The sequence below is a fragment of the Bacillus rossius genome, chromosome 1 (assembly GCF_032445375.1).
Source record: "Bacillus rossius redtenbacheri isolate Brsri chromosome 1, Brsri_v3, whole genome shotgun sequence".
Lineage (NCBI taxonomy): Eukaryota > Metazoa > Arthropoda > Insecta > Phasmatodea > Bacillidae > Bacillus > Bacillus rossius.
In genome coordinates this window covers 368,307,668-368,332,906 of record NC_086330.1, presented here as the reverse complement: position 1 = coordinate 368,332,906, position 25,239 = coordinate 368,307,668, and the positions used below count along the sequence as shown (strand labels likewise).

The window sequence follows — 25,239 nt, the reverse complement described above, 5'->3', positions numbered from 1 at the left end:
TTATAAATAAGGCGTCGGTTCCTACGCTTACGTCTAGTTTTGGGGCTGACTTTTATGTGCCGCAAGTGTATTCACAGTTATTTTAATTCTATCCTGTGTACCTTAGTTCTCAATGGCCGGAACAAGGGGGCGTGACTGTACAGGCGCAATATGGCCACTAAAAAAATTGCGTGGTTGTGAAATGCCAACACCAAAAATTGAATTTTCAGTACGAGGAAAACATATAAATTTATAAACATAAAAACATAAATAAAAAATAATATTTATGAACATGCTTAGTTCGTAATTTATGGAATGGTGTATTAACGAAGTGGCGTATTGATTATTAATGGAAACATATACTTCGATATATTTTTTGTCAATGTTAAATTATTTTGTTTTTATTAGTTCATTGATGAAAGTGACACATACAAAATTAAAACTTTAACTAATCTGTATGCAATTAACTTATCTATGCACATATAAAACATAATATGTCAATTTAATTGATTATATAGATTCTAACATCAGTACCGAAGTACCGATTAAACTCTGATAACAACAAACCTATAAAACTAAAATAAATTTACCGATTGCGATGTAGGTTGCTTGGTTGCTATTTTCGTCAATTTTTCCGTTACATATTCTTGCCCATTTGTTCTCATTTTCTTTCTCATTTCCAACACACTGCCTTCCCCGCGTTTCTGCTTAAAAGACATAATAATATGTAATACAGGATAGACACGCCCTGATGTCCAACAGTGTAAGGCATAAACTCAGGGTTATAACAGGAACGGCATTTACACTTTTTTTTTTTTTAGGAAACACTGCCAGGAGATACAGCAAGCACAACCTAGTGGTTGCTATAACTAACCACTCCTCAGGGCACTTTCAGCCTTATTTTATGTTATTGACCTTGGAACGTAGGTACATCCTTATTGCTGAAAATATAATATTTGACAAAACAGGTACTTACAACTTTTTTTTTTGTTTCCAGTCTTCAATATACATGTATATATCCGTTTTAAAGTTATATATATATATATATACTGCGTCCGAATTTTACTGACAAAGGCTAGCAGCCTGGCGGGAAACGACTAAAGTCGCCCCCGAAACAACCAGTGCCACCCAAAATCAATGCGCACAGCAATGTGCAAGCCCCCAACCCCCCGCATGGTAGACTATTTTCTACTCTGTCCAACTCTTCTTCCGGAACCATCCTTCTGTTTCCCGTATTCAACCTGCGTGCCAATAATGCATGAATTTTTGCATCCCGAATGTAAGTGCCCAGGGTTTTCTCTGTGTCTATGCAGGTTTTGCTTGGGCCCATCTTATCTAGTTTATAGTCTAGTATAGTCAGTGAGGGGACTTAGTCATGGCGCCAATTGCTGCCATGGCTGGCCAATCCCCCTCCTAGCACATGATGCATGCTCCCTCTCCCGCATGGCTTAAACCCTGCATGATTAGAGCGTGTAGGCTTCGACCTGAGACGCACTTAGAGTCTTTCCCTAACCCAGACCCCTCCCAAACACACTTAGTTTAAATTTAGGTTAGGAAAAAAAATTACGGACAAAAATCGTCTGCAGGTTCATCTCGATAAATAAGTTGAAAACCTCTCTATGGTCTAAAATGCTTCCCAACACTGGTACACGTCTTTGAAGATGGAGATGAACAATATTTTAAATGTAAATTATTGATAACTTATTTAAGATGAAATGAGCGTCTGCATTACATATGTCTAATCGAATGAGGTTCTAAAAAAACCGAATTAGGTCACTGTCACATTATTATATCACTGAAAAATTTTCGGGTGGTAACACATCACAAATATATGTGAGAAATAAAGGTGTTGACAACCCCCCCCCCCCCCCCAAAAAAAAAATTTTTTTAAATGAAATAAACATGCACACAACCACACACACAGTACAGTCCCTCTAATCCGGACTTAATGGTTCCGAACACTGCCCGGATCACTAAAAGTCCGGATTAAATGGAAATTGTTTTAAAATGCAAATGTAGGTAATACAAGTTTTGGATGGGTAACACTATACAAATCGATTACAACTTTTAGGATGCGCAAACCGATTCTTTGTCTGCACTGTCTCATCGTAGCCATTTGAGGATGTCGAAAATTAGTAAATCCCGTAATTTTTATATTTCTTACTGGTTTAACTGGATGTCCGGGCGAGGGGGGGGGGGGGTCTGGATAAAAAGGACTATAGTGTATGTGTAGGGACCGGAAAAATTCGCGGGTTCAGTGACCTGTAGGATGAACTCCACAGTTCTACCTAAACTCGGTCAAATGCCACACCCACTCATTGGCTGCTGTCTCGTGAGACGTTCCAGCGTAAGCAGCCTGTGATTCGTATAAAGCTTTGGTCGGGTGTTTCTCACTGGTCCAGAGTCATCCAGGTGAGTTGTGAGCCAATAGCAGAGGCAGCACTGAGGTATAACGAATTTGTATTTTAGCCTGTCGCGAAATGAATTCGCGAATTTTTCCGGTCTCTATAGTATGTGTGTATGTATGTATCCTGTACGATGTAGACTCAAGGCCTGTGGTACATTACTGTGCAAGTCACGCCACCGAATGGCCTCGGGTTGACCCAGACGAGACCTCCGAGCCGTGGGTCAATCAGGCACAGCAACGTGCTGCTGGTGGCTTCAAGGAGGTCCGGGGTTGGCGACAGGTGCGGAGTTGCGTGCTCGCCGCGGCGGTGTGGGCAGCAGCGGGAGACAGCCGCCCTGGCCAACCCCTGCACTGGGAGGCCCTCGCCCCAGCAGGGGACCAGGTGCCCCAGGAGTCTGCCCGCGCCCCGCTGGCCGTCCGCCCCAGCTACGACCAGCAGCCCGCTGCCTCCGACCACGGTGGGCCACCAGCCTCGCGACCACGTCACTCCAGCAACAACTAACTGTTGAATTCAATTAAGTTTTCTCTGATTTCGGAAACACATATGAATAGAGACCGGAAAAATTCGCGGATTCATTTCACGATATGCTAGAATCCAATATATTGCTTCTGTGATTGACTTACAGTTTATCTGAATGACTTTGAGCCAAATGGAAAACCTTCAACCAAAAATATATCAAATCGCAAGCGTCCCAGTTGACAGGTGTCACGAGTCAATAGCCAATGAGAAAGTGGCATTTGCCTGAGTGTGTAGGGGGTTGTGGAGTCTATCCTAGAGGTCATCGAAAGCGTGAATTTTTCCAGTCTCTACATATGAATGCACTTCAATGGTGGGAGTCAATGAACATTGAAAATGTTATTTGAAAGCCTTTACACACACTTATCAAGTACCTATCTTAACAGTTTATACAAACCACACATTTATTTACTTTCAGAAATTAGCCTATGTTTAAGTAATATTAATTTCAGGTATAAAACTTTATTAAAATAATAGTTTGGAGTTTCAGAAATATATTGACATTGTTATAGGACATTGTCTTCATCGGGTTGTCATTTTCAATTATTTTACCAAATACATCCTCAACTGTGAAGCATATAACCAAATTAATATTTTTTTGGGTTTCATTTTATCGTCTTAAAAGCACTTCAGCTATTACACGAAAGAAAAATAACTGTTATACCATCAAATACATCTCACACACAACAGGATCATCAAAGACTGGCACATACAACAAACATTCAGGTAAATCGTTGACGAAATCGGACCATGTAGTATTATTTGCCTGAAGTGATTTCGGGAAACAATGGAAAACAGTAATCAGGACAGATTGGAAAGGATTCCAACCCGGTTCAGCCCGAATATGAGTCCAATTGTTTAATCATTGTGCCTCCTCGCCGGGTAGAGCCATTTAGAAACATGATTAAAGACAAGTGTAATTCGCAGGAAACTTGCATGAACCAACGAAATTACAGTTGTTTTACTATTGAACATCAATATTTCAACTGACAATTACTTCGCCCTCTAAAATATGTCTTTACCAGCCACAGAAGTAAGCGGTACCTAGTTACAGTGTTTTCAGAAAAGCTTTTCAAAACTTTTTTTTTTTTTTTAAATAACAGTGTTTCTAAAGATGAACATGTAGGTATGGAACAAAATTTTTCGAAGGAATCAGGACACTCATTAATTCCTTTGATGTCAAAATGGCAGCTAGTATAGGTACTGTTTTAAGTGATATCGCGAGTCATCAAGAGAGAGTAACACAACAATTGAATAGGCTTTGAAGCACTGTTTGGTAGTGTGAAATGCCACCTGCACAGGTGTATGCCGACTGCTTGCAGACCACCACCATGGCCGCGTGCAGATCAAAGTGTACCGTGGGCCCAACACACACCACGGCCACGAGGTGTTCGCCCCTCACGGCTTCTGGGTGAAGCAGCCGGCCGACAACCACCACCACTAGCCAGGGTTTTGGCCGTCACTCAACCCCTGCCATATCCACCACCATAGAGAATACGACAAGACGAAGCTTATTTGTTTCACTTTAAATTATATATATTTTTTAATGTTTTTACTTTCTGGACTTGGGAATTGTAAATTGATAAGGGTGTTTTATGAGGTATTTTGATAGTGATTAGTGATTGCTTTTACAAATTATCAAAGTATTGATAATCATTGGGGAAAAAAAACTATAGAATTAATTTATCTCGAACTTGTCCTCATATGGCAATAAATAAATAAATAAATAAATATGTATATATACGATGTTGCTTTTTATTTTATTTATTGTATTTTTTGTGCATTTTAAATAAATAAATTTACTTAAGATAAATAATATAAATATTATAACTTTTTAAGTGGTAAATATTTTCTAATTTAATTTCACTACCTTAGCTTGTTATCACTCTTGTGAATATAAGTTAAGAAGGTATACTGCTACAGCACCATATTGAAAATAATTTTTTTTATATAAAGCATAATGTAAAAAAAAAAAAATTCTGGGCATTGCCCAGAAAAAGTGAGGTTTTTGTGCCATCGAAATATTCGTCTTACCTTCATTGTCATTAGCACTACAACTTACCTTCATTTTTTTTTCTTTTCAATTTCGCTAACACATGGTTCACACTACGTAATCTGCACCACTTTACTGTTCGTAGATAAATAATTATGAACAAAAATCGTTTAAACAATGGGATCTCTAATTTCGAAATGGTATACGAACCTCTAATAATAATATCATGATGCATTTTTGAAATTGACTACCACCCCGACCTATCTGCAACATGTGCATGATGCATTCTCGTACTTAAGAAACTGTTTTTAATTAATCTTAGAAAATTACAATAACTTACTGAAATAACGTAACATATTTGAAAATTTCGTGTGAATAGTATTGCTGGACTCTGAATTTTATTACATGTGATACAGGTACATTGAAATGCATTGAATAATGATATTTATTTATTTATTTACGAATTTCCACTTTATGGAATTACGACTTGTCAATATAGGTACTGTAAAATCAACTGTGAATATATTGCAATATCATGATTAGCAGATATATTAATTTTTGTATTTAATGTACAAGCAGTTGTGTGTTTTGTTAAAATGATTCTGTGTAAATCATCTGTAAACTAGTAAATAACAAGAGCACTATATACACTATATTTTTAAATACAAAGTGCTTGTACTGCAACTATGTATATTTCCAGCCCATATTCAGCTAATAATTTATTTTAATTTAATTTATTCGTTCCATGTATATATTTTATTATTTGAAAACTCTTTGGATTTAATATGTATATCTATGTAATTGAAACTCTATGACTAAAACGAACGTTTGAGACTGGCAATTGCAAGGACCCCTCTAGGAACAATTAAAATTTAAACAGTAAATTGCTAATTTGACACCGTATTTATTAATGTAAAATGTTATTACTATGTGTTTATATTTTGAATTTAATGTGAGATTTTGTGTTCCGCGCTCTTGTTGCGCGCGGAATTGATGTGTTTTATTTAAAATAATGTAACTATCATTAGTTCTCGGCCAATCAGGAGCCGTATTTTAAATGTGGCACGCATTGTCAAATTACTTAAATTAAGAAGGTTTTTAAAGAAGAATGTAATGGCCTATTAATGAATGGACACGTTGACGCTATCCCCGCTGCCTGTTTAAGTTTTATAATTAAATATGAATGTTTGAAAAGATCTCAGGGTTTTTAACGGGGGTTCGGCCTCGTGGCTGCAGGCAGGAGTGCGTCTCGGAGTTTGAAAATTACGTTTAAAAATTACCTGGGCTGTTTAGGCCACCCAGGACGCCTTGTAAATGATTAATAAAAAGATTACAAAAACACTGCACTTTATTCAACGTTGATACACTGATTGGTCCTGTTACTGGCCGCGTCCGTTGTCGAACCGCTGTGACACACGTACAAACGCGGGCGAACAATACGCGCGACCAGGGTAGATTGCAAAGTGAAATCAACGGATTGAATCGGTGGCTACGTGTCCCTGAGTAAGATTCAGTATTCAGACCCGGAACTATGATAGCAACAAATTAGGCAGAAAAGTAAACGAATAGCGGAAACCCTGTGGTTAGGGCTGTTTGCAGTCTAGCCTGCGACAGAACTAAAGTCACGAAAAGTTAGGCGGTCACGTCTGTGAGCGACGTACGCGTAAAGTCTCAATGCGTGCAAGATAGTCACTTAAAACGCACGTTACCAATTACCCTAAAACACAAAGAAAGTTACAATATGAAAGTTATTCAGTCTTTCACAATATTCTCGACGATAACAATTAATTGGCTACTGAAGCCGAAAACTGCGTGCCAATGATACGCTGTCCTTCAACTGGACATGGCCTTACGTATTAAGTTAAAGATCCCTGTAGGGAATAATTATTAAGTTAAGGATCGCACGAAGTATCGTGCGACCGGAGTGGGGTCGGCGCCGAACTGATGGAAAGGTTTGCAGAAACTTACACTATTGCTGAAATGTTGAAGAGAAACTAGAAGTGCTGGCCCGACGTTCGCGGAGTGACCGACCCCTGAGAGCCCCCGACGAAGACTGGCTCGAGACCGCCCGGCGGCCTCGCGCCTAAACTCGTGGAACGCGGGAAAACCGACCCGACCAGTTTTGGACTTAGAAACAAATTATACAACATATGCTTATAAGACAATTAGACATAATTACCCTTACATGAACCCTTCTTTTAAATTGTTATTAATTTGGTTGTTTTAATTAACAAAATAATCAAGTGTTTAGTTAGGCGCATTGCCACACCCGGCCGGGCGCTGTCGTCGTCGCGGCGTTCGTTGCGGTGCACTTTCTTACACTTTGTGAAGATCACGCTCGGGCGTGTTCGTCGCACTTCGGAGCCAGTGTTGCTGTGGCATAACGACCTTTGCGGACCAGAGGGAGCACCGGCGGTTGGCGTCAACGTATAAGATATCGTCGGAAATTTTTCCTGAAGAACAGATAATTAGAAATAGGCATCCGCACCAAAGGATGAAATAAACGGATTGTTTAAGTATCAGTGAATATTAATAGGCCTTTATCCAAAAGGATAAAGATTCTAGGAGTGTATAAATACGTGAGTAAGAAATGACTGTGTATGTTACTCCATTTCGTTAGGTAGTACGAAACACTTATCACATCCATACTTAGTTATTCTGTGGCCTAATTTCAAGAAAGACACTGAGAAACTGAAATGTTGTAAATTAACTACGTAAATTTAATCTGACATACAATTTAACACACAACCTTAATTACCCAGTGGTCTGGGAGAGACAGCATCCGAGCTCATGTTTTCTAGCCCCAGGGTTGGAAGCAGTTGATGATCATGTACGGTTATGTTATTATAAATATAATTATTAACATGGAATGTTATTTTTACAGTTTTGAGAGTAGAAACCACACAAATTGGGACTACAAATTTTTACGTTGAAGTTTACGTACGCTTTTTATTTTAATATTAACCCCACGGCTGAACCTTGGTTGGAGTTTGGGTTGGGCCTTTTTGCATGATTATATGGTAATTGTTTGAAATAGTTGTATTTCCTCAGCTGATTGTTGCACCGTATTGGTTAGACGCCCAAAACATTGGCGGAAGTGTAGTGTTTAGCACTGTGAAAACAGTTTTAAATTACATTTTTATAAAAGTGTTTTTTTTAAAGACGGAGATTTAAATTAATACTTACTACCCATTATCAGGAGTTATCAAGCACTATTTATGCGATGTTTTTGGTGGGACAATATTGAGGTGGTGATGTTAAAAAAAGATTTCAACTTCAAGTACGTCACAGCATGCTCATGGGTCGTATGACTATTTCTAACTCTATGGCACGGTCTAAGAAGGGGAGGTCTGGACCATGGAGGTAAGAAGTTAGGGAGTGGTTGTTTGGCGTGGATGCTGAAGTCATTTTGCTTTTTGGGACACGCCCACTAATGCGACCAAAACAAACGGCGAATACAAGTTTGAAATGGTGTTTTTAATGAAATAAATAATGTCGTGTTGTGCTTATGGTTGTACGAATAGGCTAGCGAAAAAGCAGATGGATTTACATTTCACAAGTAAGTTTATATCAAACCAGGAGCTTCTATTATTGAAGTGGTGAGATGAATAAGAGAAGACAAGACATGTCTCAAGAAAGATGAAATAGTTATAGTAGCAGGTGGAAATTACGTGTTCAAGAAAGAATAAAAAAATTCGTGTTGTGCTTATGGTTGTACAAATAGGCTAGCGAAAAAGCAGACGGGAATTACATTTCACAAGTAAGTTTATATCAAACCAGGAGCTTCTATAATTGAAATGGTGAGAGGAATAAGAGAAGACAAGACATGTCTCAAGAAAGAAGATGAGATAGTTATAGTAGCAGGTGGAAATTACGTGTTAAAGAAACAATCAAAAACTGTGTATCTCAGTTTGAAATATGTATTACCTTCATTATGTAACACAAAAGTGGCGGTATGTACAATCCCACACAGATTTGACTTGATGGATAACTCATGTGTAAATATAGGGATAAGGAAAACTAATGAAAAAATTCTGACTCTGTAGTAAGTACAATTTTGTACGAGTAGGTATATTTTGCTGATGACACAAATCTTCTTATAACTCCAGAAAAATATTGGAATTAAAAAATAAAACTGAATTTGAAATAATTAACTTGAATAAGTGGTTTGATGCAAATAATTTAAAACTTAATATAAATAAAACAAAATTTATTAAATTTGGTAATAAAAGACTGCTCGATCAAGTATTATCTGAATTTCAGAATCAAGCGATAAGTCAAACTGAATCAACTAAATTCTTGGGCTTACATATTGATGATAAACTAAAATGGAATGTACATATCAATCAAACTATTCATAAATTAAGTAAAGCTTGCTACGCCCTCAGAATTCTTAGCCAAATTATAGACAGAAATTCTCTACGAACTGCATACATTGCACTTTTTCACACACACATGGTAGGCCTATATGTAATTGAAATATGGGGTAAGTGTAGTAATAGTATTAAAATTTTTAGATTGCAAAAAAAACCATATGTATTATATGTTTAGCTGATACAAGAGCCTCATGTAAACCTTTATTTACTGAGTGGAATATATTCCCTTTTTTTTCGTAATATATTTATAGGTTGCTCTTATTTGTAAAATTGTAAATAATTTTGTAGAATCTGAACATACTGGACCATATATCACAAGATATAACTATAAACTGAAACCAAAATTCCACACTTAAGATGTATAACACTATTTAATAAACTACCTAAAGAAATTATATTACTACAAAATTTTAATGAATTCAAAAAAGTTGTTAGAGAATACATCAAAGGATAAAAATATTTATTTAGCTGGTGAAATAACACCTTGTAATGACAATATAAATAATATGTAATTTGCTGTATAATTAATAGGACACCCTACAAATGATTCAGAGTATATTAAATGAAAAATATGTACTGTTTGTTGTGTTGTGTAAATTGTGAAAATTATAAAATTTGTGATTATTTGTTGAAAGTGTAGATTAGCAAAATTCATTATAATTGTAAACTTGATTATTTTATTGCAATTTTAACTATGTTTAATTTTTGTTTATAATGTGACAAGGTCAATATCCCTTGAGCTGTTGGCTCATGTAGGGATCTGCAGGTGGATTGAAAAAAATTAAAAAAATGAAATAAAATAGATTGTGTTATCTGCATGAAACCATAATATATTTTCCATTGATTTTTGTTGTCCAAATTATATACATTTATGTAATGTCTTGTTATTTGTTAATAAATTATAGTTTTTACTTCAGTACGTCTTGTTTTGTAGTTGATTTTGCATAATTTCACCCTATTTTAAATTTGCAACACTGTGCTACCAGCTTGCTTTTACCAAAGCCCAATAATGTACCAATTTTATCGTCGACGATTATAAGACTTAACTTAAAAAATATGGTGAGGAAATGGATGAGGAGAACTGATTTAATCTGTAAAACATTTCACTTTTAGTTTTATGCAGTGTGGTTTAGTATCATTTTGTTCTAAAATTCCCTCGGCGTAACTTTTCTGTAATTAAAGTAATAAAAATCAATTTCGAAAATATTTCTTTCGAAGTAGTCAAATGTGGATAGTGTTTGATTAGGCTAGGTTAGTAACAACACTAGATTGTAGGTTAGGTTAGTATAGCTACATTAAAAATGCTGTAAAATATTTTTAGTGTTTTTCAGGAATTACCAATTTAAGATGTACCAGTTGCCAGAGGGAAATGCTGAAAATTCATTAATTGCACAGAAAGATAGAGGTGGAATAACATACCCGTCTAAGGACGTGCAAAGTATTTGTAAGACGAAAAGACATTTTTTTCCTCTTTGAATCAGCATATGCATGACATGTCCCCATTGAATAATCATATTGTTTATTTGACAAAAGCAGTTTCTGATAAGTATGTTTGTATAAGGTTCAATTATTTTGCTAAGAATATAATTTAAACTAGTGATTCTGTTCAAAAGATGTTTACAAAGACAATTTTGTTTAAGGGTCAATGAGAATTTTTGCAGTCAAACTTCTAGTAGCTATGTATGCATTCTTCCTTTTGAGCTTCAAGTGATCTTGTTATTCCATTCAAGAATAACTGTTTTACCTATTACAAATCAGAAACATAAGTATTTTTTGTATTTATATGCAGTCTTAGTAAGTATTGATTGGTTATTGCTACATAGTATTTATGTGTGTCATCAAGTAAGGGAAACCAAGAAAAAATCTTGACAAAAATAATTAGGTTTCCTAGAAAAAATTTCTATGAACTAATTTTTGCAAATCTATAGTTGAATGGATATGAATATTAGGGAAATTGTGGGTAAATATTGCCCCCTATGAGAACAAAAAATACAAAAATATAATTTTCGATTTAAATATATCTTCACTAGCAATTTATAATCCTCACTGATCTCAAAGAAGCTTAAGGCACACATCCAAGGCTAAAATTGTGGGATGAAAAATAATTAAAACGTAGACAGTATAAATATATAACACTTGGAATCGCTATAGTAAAAAAAAAAGTTGCGAATGTAATCACTGCAACATTGCTGCAGGTAGGCATGTGTGCCCTCTGTTATTACTGTTACTTTACAGTACTGGCTCCTAAAGTGAAATATTCGTGCAAAGGACTAATTTAGCTCTGAAGAAACTACTGGTATGTTTACTATTGCGTGGCCACTGCAATAAATAAATAAATATATAAATAAAATGCAAAAGTTGTAGCATGTACAAGTTAATATAGGCGAGTGGGCTCGTGACAGCTAATCCATCCATACACATAGGCCTAATAATTATGACGAGAATTTAAATATCAGTTAATTTGTTCATTTCGTTTACAGTAACATGTAGGTAATAAGCTAATATCTTTAACATTGTAATAGTCCGATAAATGAAATGACGAAAAAAAACCTTCTTTAAGCACAAATAATGTAAACAAGGGTACTATAATGTTATTGACACAACATACTGCCTAAATAACATCAATGCACCCTACCTGAATGCTGTTAAGTAAGCAATAAATTAATTTTATAACCCATTTCGTCATTACATATATCGGGATTTATTGCCTTATTTCTACTAAAAAATCACACGTTACAGTCTTGCAACACAACATTATATTTCATTTCATAATCTTAACAAGATAAACTTGGACATATACGCCGTTGGTAGCTAATATCGGATTAACAAAATACAGTATTCTGCATTTAAATTAGTGATGGGTCGTTCGTTAACGATTCGTTCAAAAAGAACGAATCTTTGAGAGAACGAAATCTTGCGATTCGTTCGCGATGTAAAGAACCGGCTCTTTGAGAGCCGGTACCTTGAAAGATTCGGTAGAACGAAAATGCGGAGAGAACGAGAGAACCAACCGGCTCTTTGAGAGCCGGTACCTTGAAAGATTCGGAAGAACGAAAACGCGGAGAGAACGAGAGAACGAGATGAGAGTACCGGCCACGCGCCCGGTCTGATTCGTTCGTGAAATGATTCATGACGTAAGGAGTCTGAAGAATTAGTAATCACAGCGTGAGCATGTTCATAAGAGCAAACGATAACTGATCAAATAAAATAGGGTAACATGAAAAGTATCTATACCTGAAAATGTCAACTGTTAAGTAGTGGTTTAAAATTGCGTTTTCACATTCACATACACAAATTTGGGGGGAAAAAAAACATGAATTAAAAATAACAGGGAAAGTAACTACAAATGTTCACACTTACCATTTAGGTGTTAATTAATGTACCTACTTCATTTTTCTCTCTTCATACTGAATCGCAGTAGTAGTATTCAATTTTTGTCTTTTTTCTCTAAATGTGTTGGTCTACATGTAAACACTTTACTCTCTCTAGAGTGTAAATAGCCTGTATATTAATATTTGTAACTTAAAAAGTAATACAATATAAATAATCTTGTTTCATATACGCAACTGTGATTCACTGGCTACGAAAAGCAATGTTCAAGTACTAGCTATAATAGTGCAATTACAAATTAAAGTTAAGAAAGATCACTTTCGTACCTAACATTCTTAGATTTAATGCTCCCGTATTATATAGAATCACTGCATGAAGCATTTGCAGCGATCAACAGTCAATAATTTTATAACAGTCAGTATACAACTAGACGTTTGAAATTTCATTTACCCATGCAGAGTAGATAAAGATAACCACCCACGCGATTCAGCCTCCTCTCGTTATCGGGTCACGCGATAACGAGGGGAGGCTGGAAGCAAACACGTAGCCAATACTCTAAAGGATGAACGAGTTACGACACCTGATAAAAGAGCCAGATCCTATTCACAGAAAAGAACGAAATGACCGAGATGAACGAATCGTTCTGAACGAATCTTTCACGGAACTGATCCGAAAGTACCGGTTCGGTCAAAAGAACCGTTCTGCCCATCACTAATTTAAATGCATTGCAACCAGTGATGTTTTGCTCTCACAAGGGGGCGTGGTCGCTTTTTGTTTTGACTTCAACTGTTAACACAGCAGAGATTACATACACCTACTCCCTAACTTCTTAACTCCATGGTCTGGACACTCGCCAGATAAAAGTGACCACTTACTGTCTCCATAGTTCGTTCGACGTCCGCTATTCAACTCTAGCGCTAGGTGTCTTGCGGTGGAAATATATCACTAGATGTTATGATGAATTTGTCAATTCTCGTGAAAAACAAACAATAGGTAAATAATATACGATACAACGATAGTTTAAAATCATCGCCGGAGGACGCACAGTAACGTGATAATCGGGCATAGGGCCACGTTTCCGCAACCTAATATAATATCTATAAAACTTAAAAAAATACAATCGTTTGAAAAGATAATTTTAGGCAAATTACTGGAAATATCGCAATGTCGTTTTGCAGAATTATCAGGAATCATGTAAAGAAGTAAAAATAAGTTTTTTTTTACTTTTTTTATTTCCATGGTGGCCCTCTACTCCATAATTACAAACGTAGAGAGTTACGTCAGTATTTGATGCACTGCAATGAATTTTAATAAAATTACACTATATTTTAACATTTAAAATTAAAGGCTGAATCAAATTACATAACTTGGCTGATTTACGTATTTGAATAACAATACCAAACCTGCATTTACAATACATTATTTGCTACACAAATAAGTGCCATCGTTAATGTTTTGTGTCTCATGTCAAGGGTTGACGCTTCACATAGTAGAGACGTATTTTTTTAAAAAATTTTTATTTACATTGCATTACAATATTTAAATAAAAAATATATACGTTTTTATAAGTTGTCGAAAACAAACAACACGCACATACACAGCAAGCAAAAACGTCACCGACCGCATGAATGCACAGGTATTGTAATGTAAATTACAAACTGCGATTACTCCTAAACGAGTTGGAATACCGTATCTGCGCCTTTTTGAAATAACAAAGGAAAGTTTAGAGCACTGAATAAAAGTATTTTGGGATTTTTATTATTTTTTTAAGGAAGAGACCGCACTCGTTTTGCAAATTTTGTATTTTAATAAAAAAAATGGTGTATTGTCAAACTACTTACAAACAGGTATTATCAGGGTTGTGCTGGTCATAATAAAATTCGACATATTACATACATTTTTAAAAAAGTCGGGCCTATACAAAAATAAGCAATCTTTAGACTACATTCATACAAATAATAAAATTTAACTTACCTACTATTCCAATGACGTTTCCGAAATGATCTTTGTGTTCCTTTTTTTTTTTGTGAGAATGTCGTCTTCCACAAAATGTTTTTCGCATACATAATGGGATCTTTTAAGTACAAACTTGTCTCGTGGAATTTCTTTCTGCCACAATTGCCTAACATTGTCATCATTGGGAACTCGTAATATTGCAACTTTCTCGTCTGACTTTGCCTGATAATTTGTTTTGCAATGGTTTTACAATGGTTAGGCATTTTCACAATTAAAATAATATACGCTTATTCTCTTTACTAACAATCAATGCTCCTTGCTCACAATGAAGTTCCTGGCTTCCCGCCAATGCCAATGTGGAAACTATACTTCGTAACCTAATTTACCTAATTTATGAAATAATTCCAAATATTATAAAACATAAACACATCCAATTTAATACTGTATCGATATCTGGAGATTAATGCATTTTTAACATTTAAATGAAAATTTAAATGATTATTATGTTGAGTTGTTCATAACAACAAAGCTTAAAATACCACCGCAGAACAACCAGCGCTACAGGTCAGATGGTGGAGCGGAGCGGAACTACGGAGACATTAGGTGTGCCACTTTTGCATGCTGGCCTGGTTGGGGAGTGTCCAGACCTCCCCTTCTTAGACCGTGCTCTATGGCTATGGCTGTACCCTTTTTTTCGACCGTCATTTGTCTGTGTCTCGTAAACAATTTGTAAACTCTAGGACGTCCCATGTGATAGTTAAATAGGTTATGGCTTGTGTCTGTTATTAACGTGGTTATTTGAAATATTTTATAATAAAAATGGTTAAAATTAATAAAAAGTCGCATTGGAAGCCAGTACAGTTAGACACTGGTGTTATTTCTAATGGATTCGAAGGTCTAGTAGGCATTGAAGAGCTTGCACATTATGAATTGAAAACGGATTCCAAAAAGGGCAAATTGATCCAGACAACGGTAAACTCAACTGTTTGTATTAGGTCAAGATGATTTGGTAGTTTACTTTACTGTATTAATTTTTATTTATACCATTTACATATGCTACTTGTAAACTTAACAACTAAAAGACTGAGCTGCTTCGACATTTACAAGAAACCTTTTTTATTTCTAACAGACAGCGTGATAACGAATAACTAATAATTGAGTATCTTCTATTCTGTCAAATTGTAAATTGTGTTGGTTGCATTTCTTTCCTTCTTAATTTTTTGTCGAGACTGTTAGATAAATGTTAACAGTAGCTGTTAAAAAAAAAAGTAAAGCTTGACTCAGTCATCTGTCTCATCTGTCAATTACCCATCTGTCAGTCAATCATGTCACATGCAGCCAATCAGAGGGCCCGAAAAATTCTGTTCGTCCTTCAATTCATCTAAATCTTGTCAAGCTTTAACTTTCGACTGATGGACGGATGAAATAATAAGTTCATCAATGTCTGTCAGGCATTTTTTTTATTTTAAAAGTTTTTAATTTTTTTAATTTTTAGCAGTCTTTGTGTTATTTTTTTTAATTTGCCTATGAACATGTCGTAAGTTTGATTGTGAAACATAATTCTCTTAGACGCAAAAGTAGTTGATACACGGTAACTCAAAATATATTAAAATACTTTTAGAGTTTTGTTTAATCATTTATGAGTGCTTAGCGTACATGATCCCTAAAACTGGTAAAACTTTACAAGATAAATTTTCTCAAAAATTTTACAGTTAATAGTTAATTGTCAGCATCCAAGTAGTAAAATATTATGACATGTGCAAATCATTGTAACTCTCTTGGCGTGTTGATGGATTGCGGGACGGAAAGGGTGACCAACGGATGTGATGGATCGTTGTGAGTCCATCTTTAGAGTGATATTTTTTAAGCGGTATGTTGATTTCGTCTAATTATCCGTGAGGATTCTGCAAAACAGCATTGTGATATTTTAAAATTTTATTGCCTCTGAAAAATGCTGTTTTTGAGTACTTTGTTTATATCTACTGGTAGCTTATGGAATTACATACTTAAAATAAAATATAGTTTCAAAAATATTTTTATCATGAAACTGCTTCACAGAGTAGAATCATAGTGAGGGCTGGAGTTATGGGATATTACATTTTTAAAACTATTTTAATAAATTAAGGAAACGAAAGAAGGAAGCAATGTAGCAGATAGATGGGTGTGTTATGTGCGTTCGCCCTAATTGTGTTCCAAAGTCAGAGTGGTTATGATTTTGCAATTAAAAACTTTAAAAAAAAATTAAATATAAAAAGGCCTTTTTGCTGTATGATTAGGACATAGCAACACATATATTCAATTTTTGGAATTATTTTTTTTTTTGTTTAGAAAGTCTTAAACTCCACAGACACTAGGGAGAATGTAGGATATTTGCTAACCTGAGTGACTGTTAGTTTGTGAGCTCATTTAAAAAAAAAATAAATAAATAAATAATTAAATTATTATTATTTTTTTTAGTTTTCTAATCTTGGTTGACTTTTTATCATATGTCTGAACATTTCTCGAAGTATAAGCAAAGTGAGCTCTGAGAGACATTTAACTATGTACCTGCAGTGTTTTATCCTTTGTTCATGTTTTCAATTATTTATTGACTAAAATGGTGGTTTGTTATAGCTTTCTGTACATACTTGCTTGACTGAATGTTACATTTTTCATCTCTTTTTTAAATGGTATAAAACAAAATCGCTATCTGCTTCTGTCTGTTTGTTCACTTACTTCTTCTAAACCACACAAAAGATTTTGATGTGATTTTCATCATCATTTAAGGGATTTATTACAAAAGGTTAATGTCTATATTATATTCATATTAAATTTAAGGGTAGTAGAGAAATTTCAATGTTTTGTAATCAAGACGTAAAAAGATGCTTTTAGGGTGCTTACATGGCTTATGCTTACTTATACATGACTGGTACATCATATTAATGTACTACAGGTTTCTAGGTCTTGAAAAGGCGTATAGAACAGTTCATAATAGCATATGGCTATCTTCAAAGGATGAACCACAGTAATCAGGAATAGATTTGAGCGTTGAGTGCTTTTCACAAGGACAGCTATATGTAGCCCTTTTGCGTATGAGTTCAAAATATTATCTGTTCATGTCTCATGAGAAAAAAAAAATCTGTGTTCATTGTTTACAAAAAAATTCTGTAGTTATGGGCAGTACGTGTTAGCATGTATATAATTTTTGAAAACACCGGACATTTACGAGAACTTAGTACTTATAAGTACTTACTTATTAAATCTTAATGATGCCCACATTAGTAGATTGTAACTGTGCGAAGCGGGGGCAATCGCTACTTTTCAGTAATTGTAACAATTCTGTGGCATTACTTACAAGTGTAGTGATCACAGGTTATTTCTGACTGGGTATTAACATTATCTGATTATTGAGGAGAAGAAAGAATGGGATACTCTTATTAAAAGCCATAAATTTATTCGGTTAGTCCTTAATTAATGACTCAATTTAAGGGCAGTTCATGGTGGTTTTATGTATACTTTTGTAACATTTAACATGGGAGAAAAAAGAAAATATTTTTCCATAAGATTCTTTACACTAGAAATACAGTACATAGATAACTAAATATTTTTTTGATAATTTTATTATTATACTTAAATTACGGGGGGAGGGGGGTGGATTGGCATGTCCTCTTTCATCTTCAGCTCGCGATGCCCATTTTTGTAGTAGGTTCAATTAAATTAGACATCAGGCCAGTGGTGGTCCTAACCGACCTCAAATATGATGCATTTACAACCATTCAACCATCGAGTATTTCAACCATCGAGTGGCTAGGAGCATTCTCATATCTTGAGGTTTTTCTGGAATAACCGTGCATTTAAACTTTTTGTTTCAGAACGTCGATCTTGCCATAAGCTGTGTTAAGAAAAAGAAGAAACGGGCACTAGGTTCGCCGAAGAAAAGGAAACGCACGGGGTCAGCGGAGGAGAGGGAGACTGCAGTCGAGGAGCCGGCAGCAAAGAAACCCAAGAAGAAGCGGCGGAAGGTGATCAAGAAGCCCGCGGGGGAAGCAGAGGCCCAGCGGGGGCGGGGCGATGCGGGCACAGTTGCTGCGGCCAGTCCCGAAGAGGATGACGAGCATGGCCCCCCGGCAGGAATGGAAGCATGGAATGGGTTGAACGTTCCGAACCCAGTCTTGCGAGCGTTGGCGGAGCAGGGTTTCACCAAACCCACGAAGATTCAGGTTTGTACATGCGTTGCAGGCTTGAGTGCCATTTATAAAAGTTTAAAGCAAGGCTCTATAAATCCCGGGTGCCAAGTTGTCACGGCGCCTAACTTTTTATATCTTGCGACTAACTTCTGCCAAGATACCAAGTCATAACTATTCATTGCTTTTGAAAACATCGGCAAATTTTGTTGTCATATAATCTTGTTGTACAAAAATGACTGGGACCTAGAAGATGGGATGGTATTTAAATTATATTAAGTTAACTCTACGATATTCTAACAAGTTACTTTATAGGTACCATATAGTACTTTAATGTTAAAATGAAATCTGAAATTAAAACTGTTTACAGATATATATATATTTTTTTATCTTTGGCTCCTAAACCAATAATTTAAGAGATTTTGCAGTGGTCTGGTGTAAAGAGAGGCGTTAATAAATCCAAAAAATATTAATAGAACGTGAAACTATGCTATGTGAATCGCTTCTTGTTCTTGATTACAGGAACTCTCTCTTCCGCCTGCTATTTTCGGACGCAGAGACATTCTAGGTGCCGCCGAGACAGGCAGCGGAAAAACTTTGGCTTTCGGGATCCCAATTATATATGGCATCCTTGCCCAGAAGAGCAAGGGGAGTTTAGGTAAGTTTTAATGTTTCTGAAACATTGGTGGCTTGTGGATGCTGGTTTTGTATTGTCTGTGATGCAAAATGTATTGCAAAATGTTTTAAATGCAGACCTATGTTTTAAGTAAAACGTATCCAATGTATTTATTTTTACACACACAGAATGTAATATTTAGTAGAGGTATAGAAAAGACCTTTGAAGACATTTGCCATTATTATGTTGTGTTCATGCCTATCAGTATATGTAACCAAAAACAGCATACACATGCACATAGTATCATTTTCCTGGATATTGAAGTCTGGTAAATGAATGCAGTAGCTACTTAAGACCCCGAAAAAGCTAGCTTCACCACATTGTCTCCTGGTCGCGGGCAGCTCAGTTGTAACTTGCACACCAGTTCAGTGCCTTTTTTATACTTCGGGGTCACACATTTAAAATTTTCGTAAACTAAAAATGTCCATTTTTTTAAATTGGTTTTTATCGCTTGCAAAACCAGTAACTAGCTTTTGCTTGGCTGTAAATCTTTTTTGTAGTTTACTCTGCATGATTAATTTATGCCCTTGTTTGTCTTCATAATTTGTTTGTTAAATTTTTTTTATATGATCGCAAGTGGGAAGCGTTTATTTAAATATTTACCAAATTATAAACTTCATAATTTGGGTTTTTTTTAATTTGGTGCCATACAGTCAGATGCCGCTTGTAGTGTCGCCCTAGTTGCACAAGAGATTGCATTTTCTTGTGTTCCTTGGAAATTGATAACGCCAGTCAGACGAGCAATTTAAGGGGCCCACCTAATAGCGAGGGCTGTACGTGTGTCAGTGAGGGAGGGTAATAATTGTGACGCTAACTGGTCTAATAGTGTGTGGTATGGCCTCTTTAAGTGCAAGACTCTGGACAAGCGCGTAGTCTTCTTGTTGTGCAGGGAGCAACTAAGATTTTAATGTAATGCAAATCCTTTGAGTGCTATAAGAAACTATACCAGCTGTTTCCTGCTTAAAGATTATTCAGAATATATGTAAGTGTTTTAGCCCTTTTCGACCTTCTAAAATACAGTTTAACAACAAATTACAGAAACCAAACTACTAATCCATCGTCAGTCAGCTTTTTGTAAACGGACTCCATTCAGATATTGAGCAGTTTTTAAATTGCTTGTTTCTTCTGAAGCTCTGCCCACAGTGTGAGTGTCGAAGCAGACAGGCACTTTAGGGTAGTTATATCCGTGCACGTGCAGAGTCGACGGAGGAGGAACCGGCCAGCAGCGATGCGAGGAGCTCCGAGGAAGACGAAGAGGTGGTCTTGGCGGACAGGGGAGGCCTGGGCTGCGTCAGGGTCGTCGACAACGCGAGCGGTGGGGTGTTTGCCCCAGCGACGATGGCAGCAGCTCCTCGTTGCCGCAGGCGGCTGTACGCGCTGGTGCTGACGCCCACGCGAGAACTGGCCATCCAGGTGAAGAACCACCTCGTGGCCGCAGCCAAGTACACTGATATCAAGGTGAGCGCGCGTCAGCCATCAAGCTGCAGAAACCGGGTTTTATTGGGATTTGGGATCTTGAGAACATGATATCAAATACGAGTTGCTCGGCTTCTGGGTTGCAGCCACAATGAAGGCGAAGATTTCACCAAACTTTCTGTCTGCCTTGCAGTCACCACCAAGGTAGCAGTCACCTACCAAGGTTCTTGGAAATTTCTCCTGCACAACAACTGCAGCCAATCAGAAGACATTCCTCTCTCGGCCGAGAGTATTTTAAGGCATGAGAATTTCCAAGAACCTCAGTAGGTGACTGTTACCCTGATGATGGCGACTGCAAGTTCGGCCAAAATGTTGGTGAAATCTTCGGCTTTGACGCGGCTACAACCCAGTAGCCAAGCAACTCCAGCCAAGTGGCCGTGAAAGTCTGCGATCCTTATGGTTTCAAATGATTTCCTTATTAAAATCCCTTACCAATCTAAAAATATGTATTAAAATTACTTTTGTTGTGGTTAGTTAATGGAATTACAATTAGAATTTAAAATCATTTATATCAATAGTTCAGACATTAAAAGATACATGCCATGAAAAAACTGTAGACAAAGCACAACCAAAAACCACTCAAATTTTTGACTATATGTTAGTCTCCATCGATAGTAGAGAAGACACTTATCAGTATAGACTGTCTCATGGACGTTGTCTCAAATTTGACAGTTCTCAGAGGTAGTACCATATGTAGTATGTATCCTTCTGCAGCTCATGTGTATCGAAATATAAAGTTGTTGAATATGATACGTCATTTATACAGAGGAATCTATATGTCAAGAAATTTTCCTTAATAAACAATTAGGTATGTTGCTGAAAGTCATCAGCAGGCATTAATTTCCAGCAGCCTTATGCATTTTTTTTTCCTTTCACTTCAGATTATAGTTGCACATTTAATATAAGTTGTGGAGATTTTCACTCCAGTGTTTCAGGGGCACTACGCAACCCGCGTTAACCTCATAAGATTCGATGCTATTTTCATTTTGCTTATAACTTAACTAATATAGATTTCGAAATGATGCTTGCTAGATATGTAAGACAACGATGCTCTTATCAAAGCCCCTTTCTTCAAAAACGTGCATAAATTATGGTTTTTTACTAAACTTTACTAATATGCATAAGTGTATTGTCTAGGTTTGAACCATAATTTATGCACATTTTTGAAGAAAGGGGCTTTGATAAGAGCATCGTTGTCTTGCATATCAAGCAAGCATCATTTCGAAATCTATATTAGTTAATAAGTTATAAGCAAAATGAAAATAGCATTGAATCTTATGAGGTTAACGCGGGTTGTGTAGTGCCCCTGAAACACTGGAGTGGCCTCTTAAATCATTTGGAAATTATCTGTATAAGGTTTTAGCTAACTTAAAAATCATTATGTGCCTGCGAATAGTAGATCAGTTTTGTGTTACGTTTGCTTGTGTTTAATTGTGTTTGTTACTAGTATACATTAATTAAAAATTACCCTGTGATATAGAAAAGTTGCAAGAAAATTTAATTTGAAGGTCTTGAAAATGTTCTGTAATTGCTTCTCAAGGTATTTGTAGACACTCTGTAATAATAACTTGTTTATAAAATGACCAAATATAATACAACCTTCAGTGTAAGAGAGACTAGGAAAAGAGTGCCTCTTGTATACAGTACTTGTACTACCTGGAATATTGTTCCGCACATGTTTTCAACGCTGACTGGTGCGGTCAGGGGGTGTGCTTGGAAGCATCAGGTGTTGGTTGGCAGGTGGCGGTGGTGGTGGGGGGGCTGGCCCCCCAGAAGCAGGAGCGACTCCTCAGCAAGGGACCGGAGATAGTGGTGGCCACGCCGGGCCGCCTCTGGGAGCTCATGGAGCAGGGCAACCCCCACCTCTCGCAGGTCACCGACATCAGGTAGCGTGGACGCCGCTCTGCGTCCCTCGAGCTCTTTCCCGGAGCCTCGGTAACACCGACCGGCTTGCTGCGAACAAACCCATCCTGGTTTAATCACGCCCTCTTTGCTCCTGTGGGTACAGTCACAACTCGCTTTTGCAGTTCCGTGTTTTGCTTGGTTGTTGAAGTCTGGACGAATATTTTAAAGTATGGCATCATTAGTGGGTTAAAAAAAATGCTTGATTTACTTTTAATTAGGGACCCCGAAAACTTGTGAACGGTGAAGTTCGTTTGAAAGCGCGAATTATGCTGTTTTTAAAGTTATTTGTGAAATTTACACATTTTTGTGGTAAAATATAGGCTCAAAATATAGGCTTTTTTCCACAAGTTTATCATGTCGTTTCTGAAAATGTCAGGTCATACGTCATAGATTTGTAAACACGTGAAACCAATTTCAATAAGTATTTCTATTTCTGAAACGAAGCAATCCTTTCTACTACAGTGCCAATCAGTGTAATTTATAAACGCTTCAAATGCAATGTTTTGTTTTTTGTCCTGTGCGTATAACACAAAGTTATGAATCCTGTATCATTATATCTTTGGTTCTTTAGTGTAAAAGCAGGATGGCTTCATTATCAAGAGAAGCCACTACACATTTTATATTTATATTTGGATTTGTTATGTTATGTAACACAAAACAATTTGGTCCTTTTATAAGTGGAGAAAAACTTTGTTTACTAGGAAACCTCAAAATAAATGTGAAAAATTATATGGAAATAGCCTATCTTCTAATTTGTTTTCTCTTTATGTTTTCATAAATTTATAGTTTAGGCCAAGTAATTATTGTTGATGGCATGTTACAATGTGTTTTACGAATTTTTTGCCCCGGTCTTGTGTATATTTAACTGCATACTTCATTTGTTATCACATGTAGCGGTGCGCACATTGTGTAGGTTGTGGCCTGTTTCTGCCAAGTGATAGGCGAGGTAATATTGCTGTGCTTCACATTTGCCTTCTGCAGAATTATAATGGCAGGAAAACAGTGCCTATTCCTGGAGTATATAAAAAATTAATCTCAACAACAATATAATCTTCACAAAGTACTTAATTCTGAACCCCTGCGCACCATTCATAAGTTCTAACTTCTAAACCAAATTTTATTAAAAAAAATATTAGTATAGTTGATTTTTTTTTTCTTTCTTCCCAGTTCAGATTTTCACTACTTCGAGGTTACATTGTACAAATGTGAGGGTTGTGTGCACACTTGATGCTTCAATTTTCTTAACAAAGCCAACCTTTTTTCAACTGCATCATGTTTCCAGCATCTATTTTATTTGTCTTTAAAGACACACTGCACATTTCTGTAAAAAAATTCACGATTATTGATGATGAAATAAATTAAAATCTTTATCAGCAATTGAAAACACATTAGAATGGCTAGGAATGGAAAGATTTGTATTTTTTTTCCTTCAAACCAAGGTGCCAACAGACATGTAACTGCGAACGTTATGTACCTTCAATATATTGAATGCACAGCGTTAGCCAGCACTAACATGTAGCGCTAGTTTTCAGACACATTTACTTTTTATTTTTCCATACAATCCTATTTGAACAATCTGCATCTATGGTACAGCAGTGATTGTAAACAAAAATCAGGGTGTCTACTGACCCTGGAAAACCTGGAAAACCTGGAAAAATCAGGGAATATTGTAATCAGGGAAAAATCAGGGAATTTTGTTAAAAATCAGGGAATTTTTGTTTGGTAGGTTGTAGTTGGCAATACGTTTTTTGTTTATTGATCTGCTTGCATTGACGTAGCATCAAGTGTATCGCGTCCCATTATTTTATTTTTGGATGGAAAATAACGAACAGTTCCCACGTTCATTTTCTTTTATTTACCATCGAATTCGGAAGTGGCGTTAAATCACGTGATACAAACTGGTTCAAGCTGGTCTGTTATCCTGCTGACGTACATACTGCAGCATGTGCTTCCCACGTTCGGATTATACCGACAGGTGCATTTAATTTTAAGTATCTATGGATGCCCTCAACGTAATCTGGGCATTTTTGTTAGCTTTGAAAATACATATCACAGACACTTTTGGTGAAGATTCGCCATCGTTGCTAGAAATTGGTAGTTGTGGACTTCTTACGGTCCATGGTGCTTTCAAAACTGGAATTTCTGCTATACAATTGGATGTTGTTAGTTTTTTGAGGCACAGTTACTTTTTGTTTAAGCATGTACCTGCAAGGAGGGCAGATCACATTAGAATAACTAGATCAGAGCTTTTTCCCAAGAAATTTTGTGCAATCAGATGGTTAGAAAATACTGTAGTTGCTGAGCGTGCCATGAAAACGTTACCCCACCTAAAGAAATTTGAAGTGAAGTTTCTATTTCATCTGTCTTTCAACGTAGGCAGTGGAAAGTGCTCTTGAAGATAATCTTCTAGAAGTAAAATTTACATTTTTCCACTCTTTGGCATCAGAGCTGGAATTGTTTC

At 36.3% G+C, this 25,239-nt stretch overlaps 1 protein-coding gene across 1 annotated transcript in view; it reads left to right on the top strand.

Moving 5' to 3' along the window:
* Positions 1 to 15,267: 15,267 nt before the first annotated feature.
* Positions 15,268 to 25,239, top strand: part of LOC134528418 (ATP-dependent RNA helicase DDX24) — a 76,385-nt gene continuing 66,413 nt past the window's right edge. Inside the window, exons 1-3 of the mRNA XM_063362019.1 lie at positions 15,268 to 15,530; positions 18,410 to 18,757; positions 19,244 to 19,379. Coding sequence (XP_063218089.1) covers positions 15,378 to 15,530; positions 18,410 to 18,757; positions 19,244 to 19,379 — 637 coding nt within the window. The 5' untranslated portion in view covers positions 15,268 to 15,377. The remainder of the gene's footprint in view (positions 15,531 to 18,409; positions 18,758 to 19,243; positions 19,380 to 25,239) is intronic.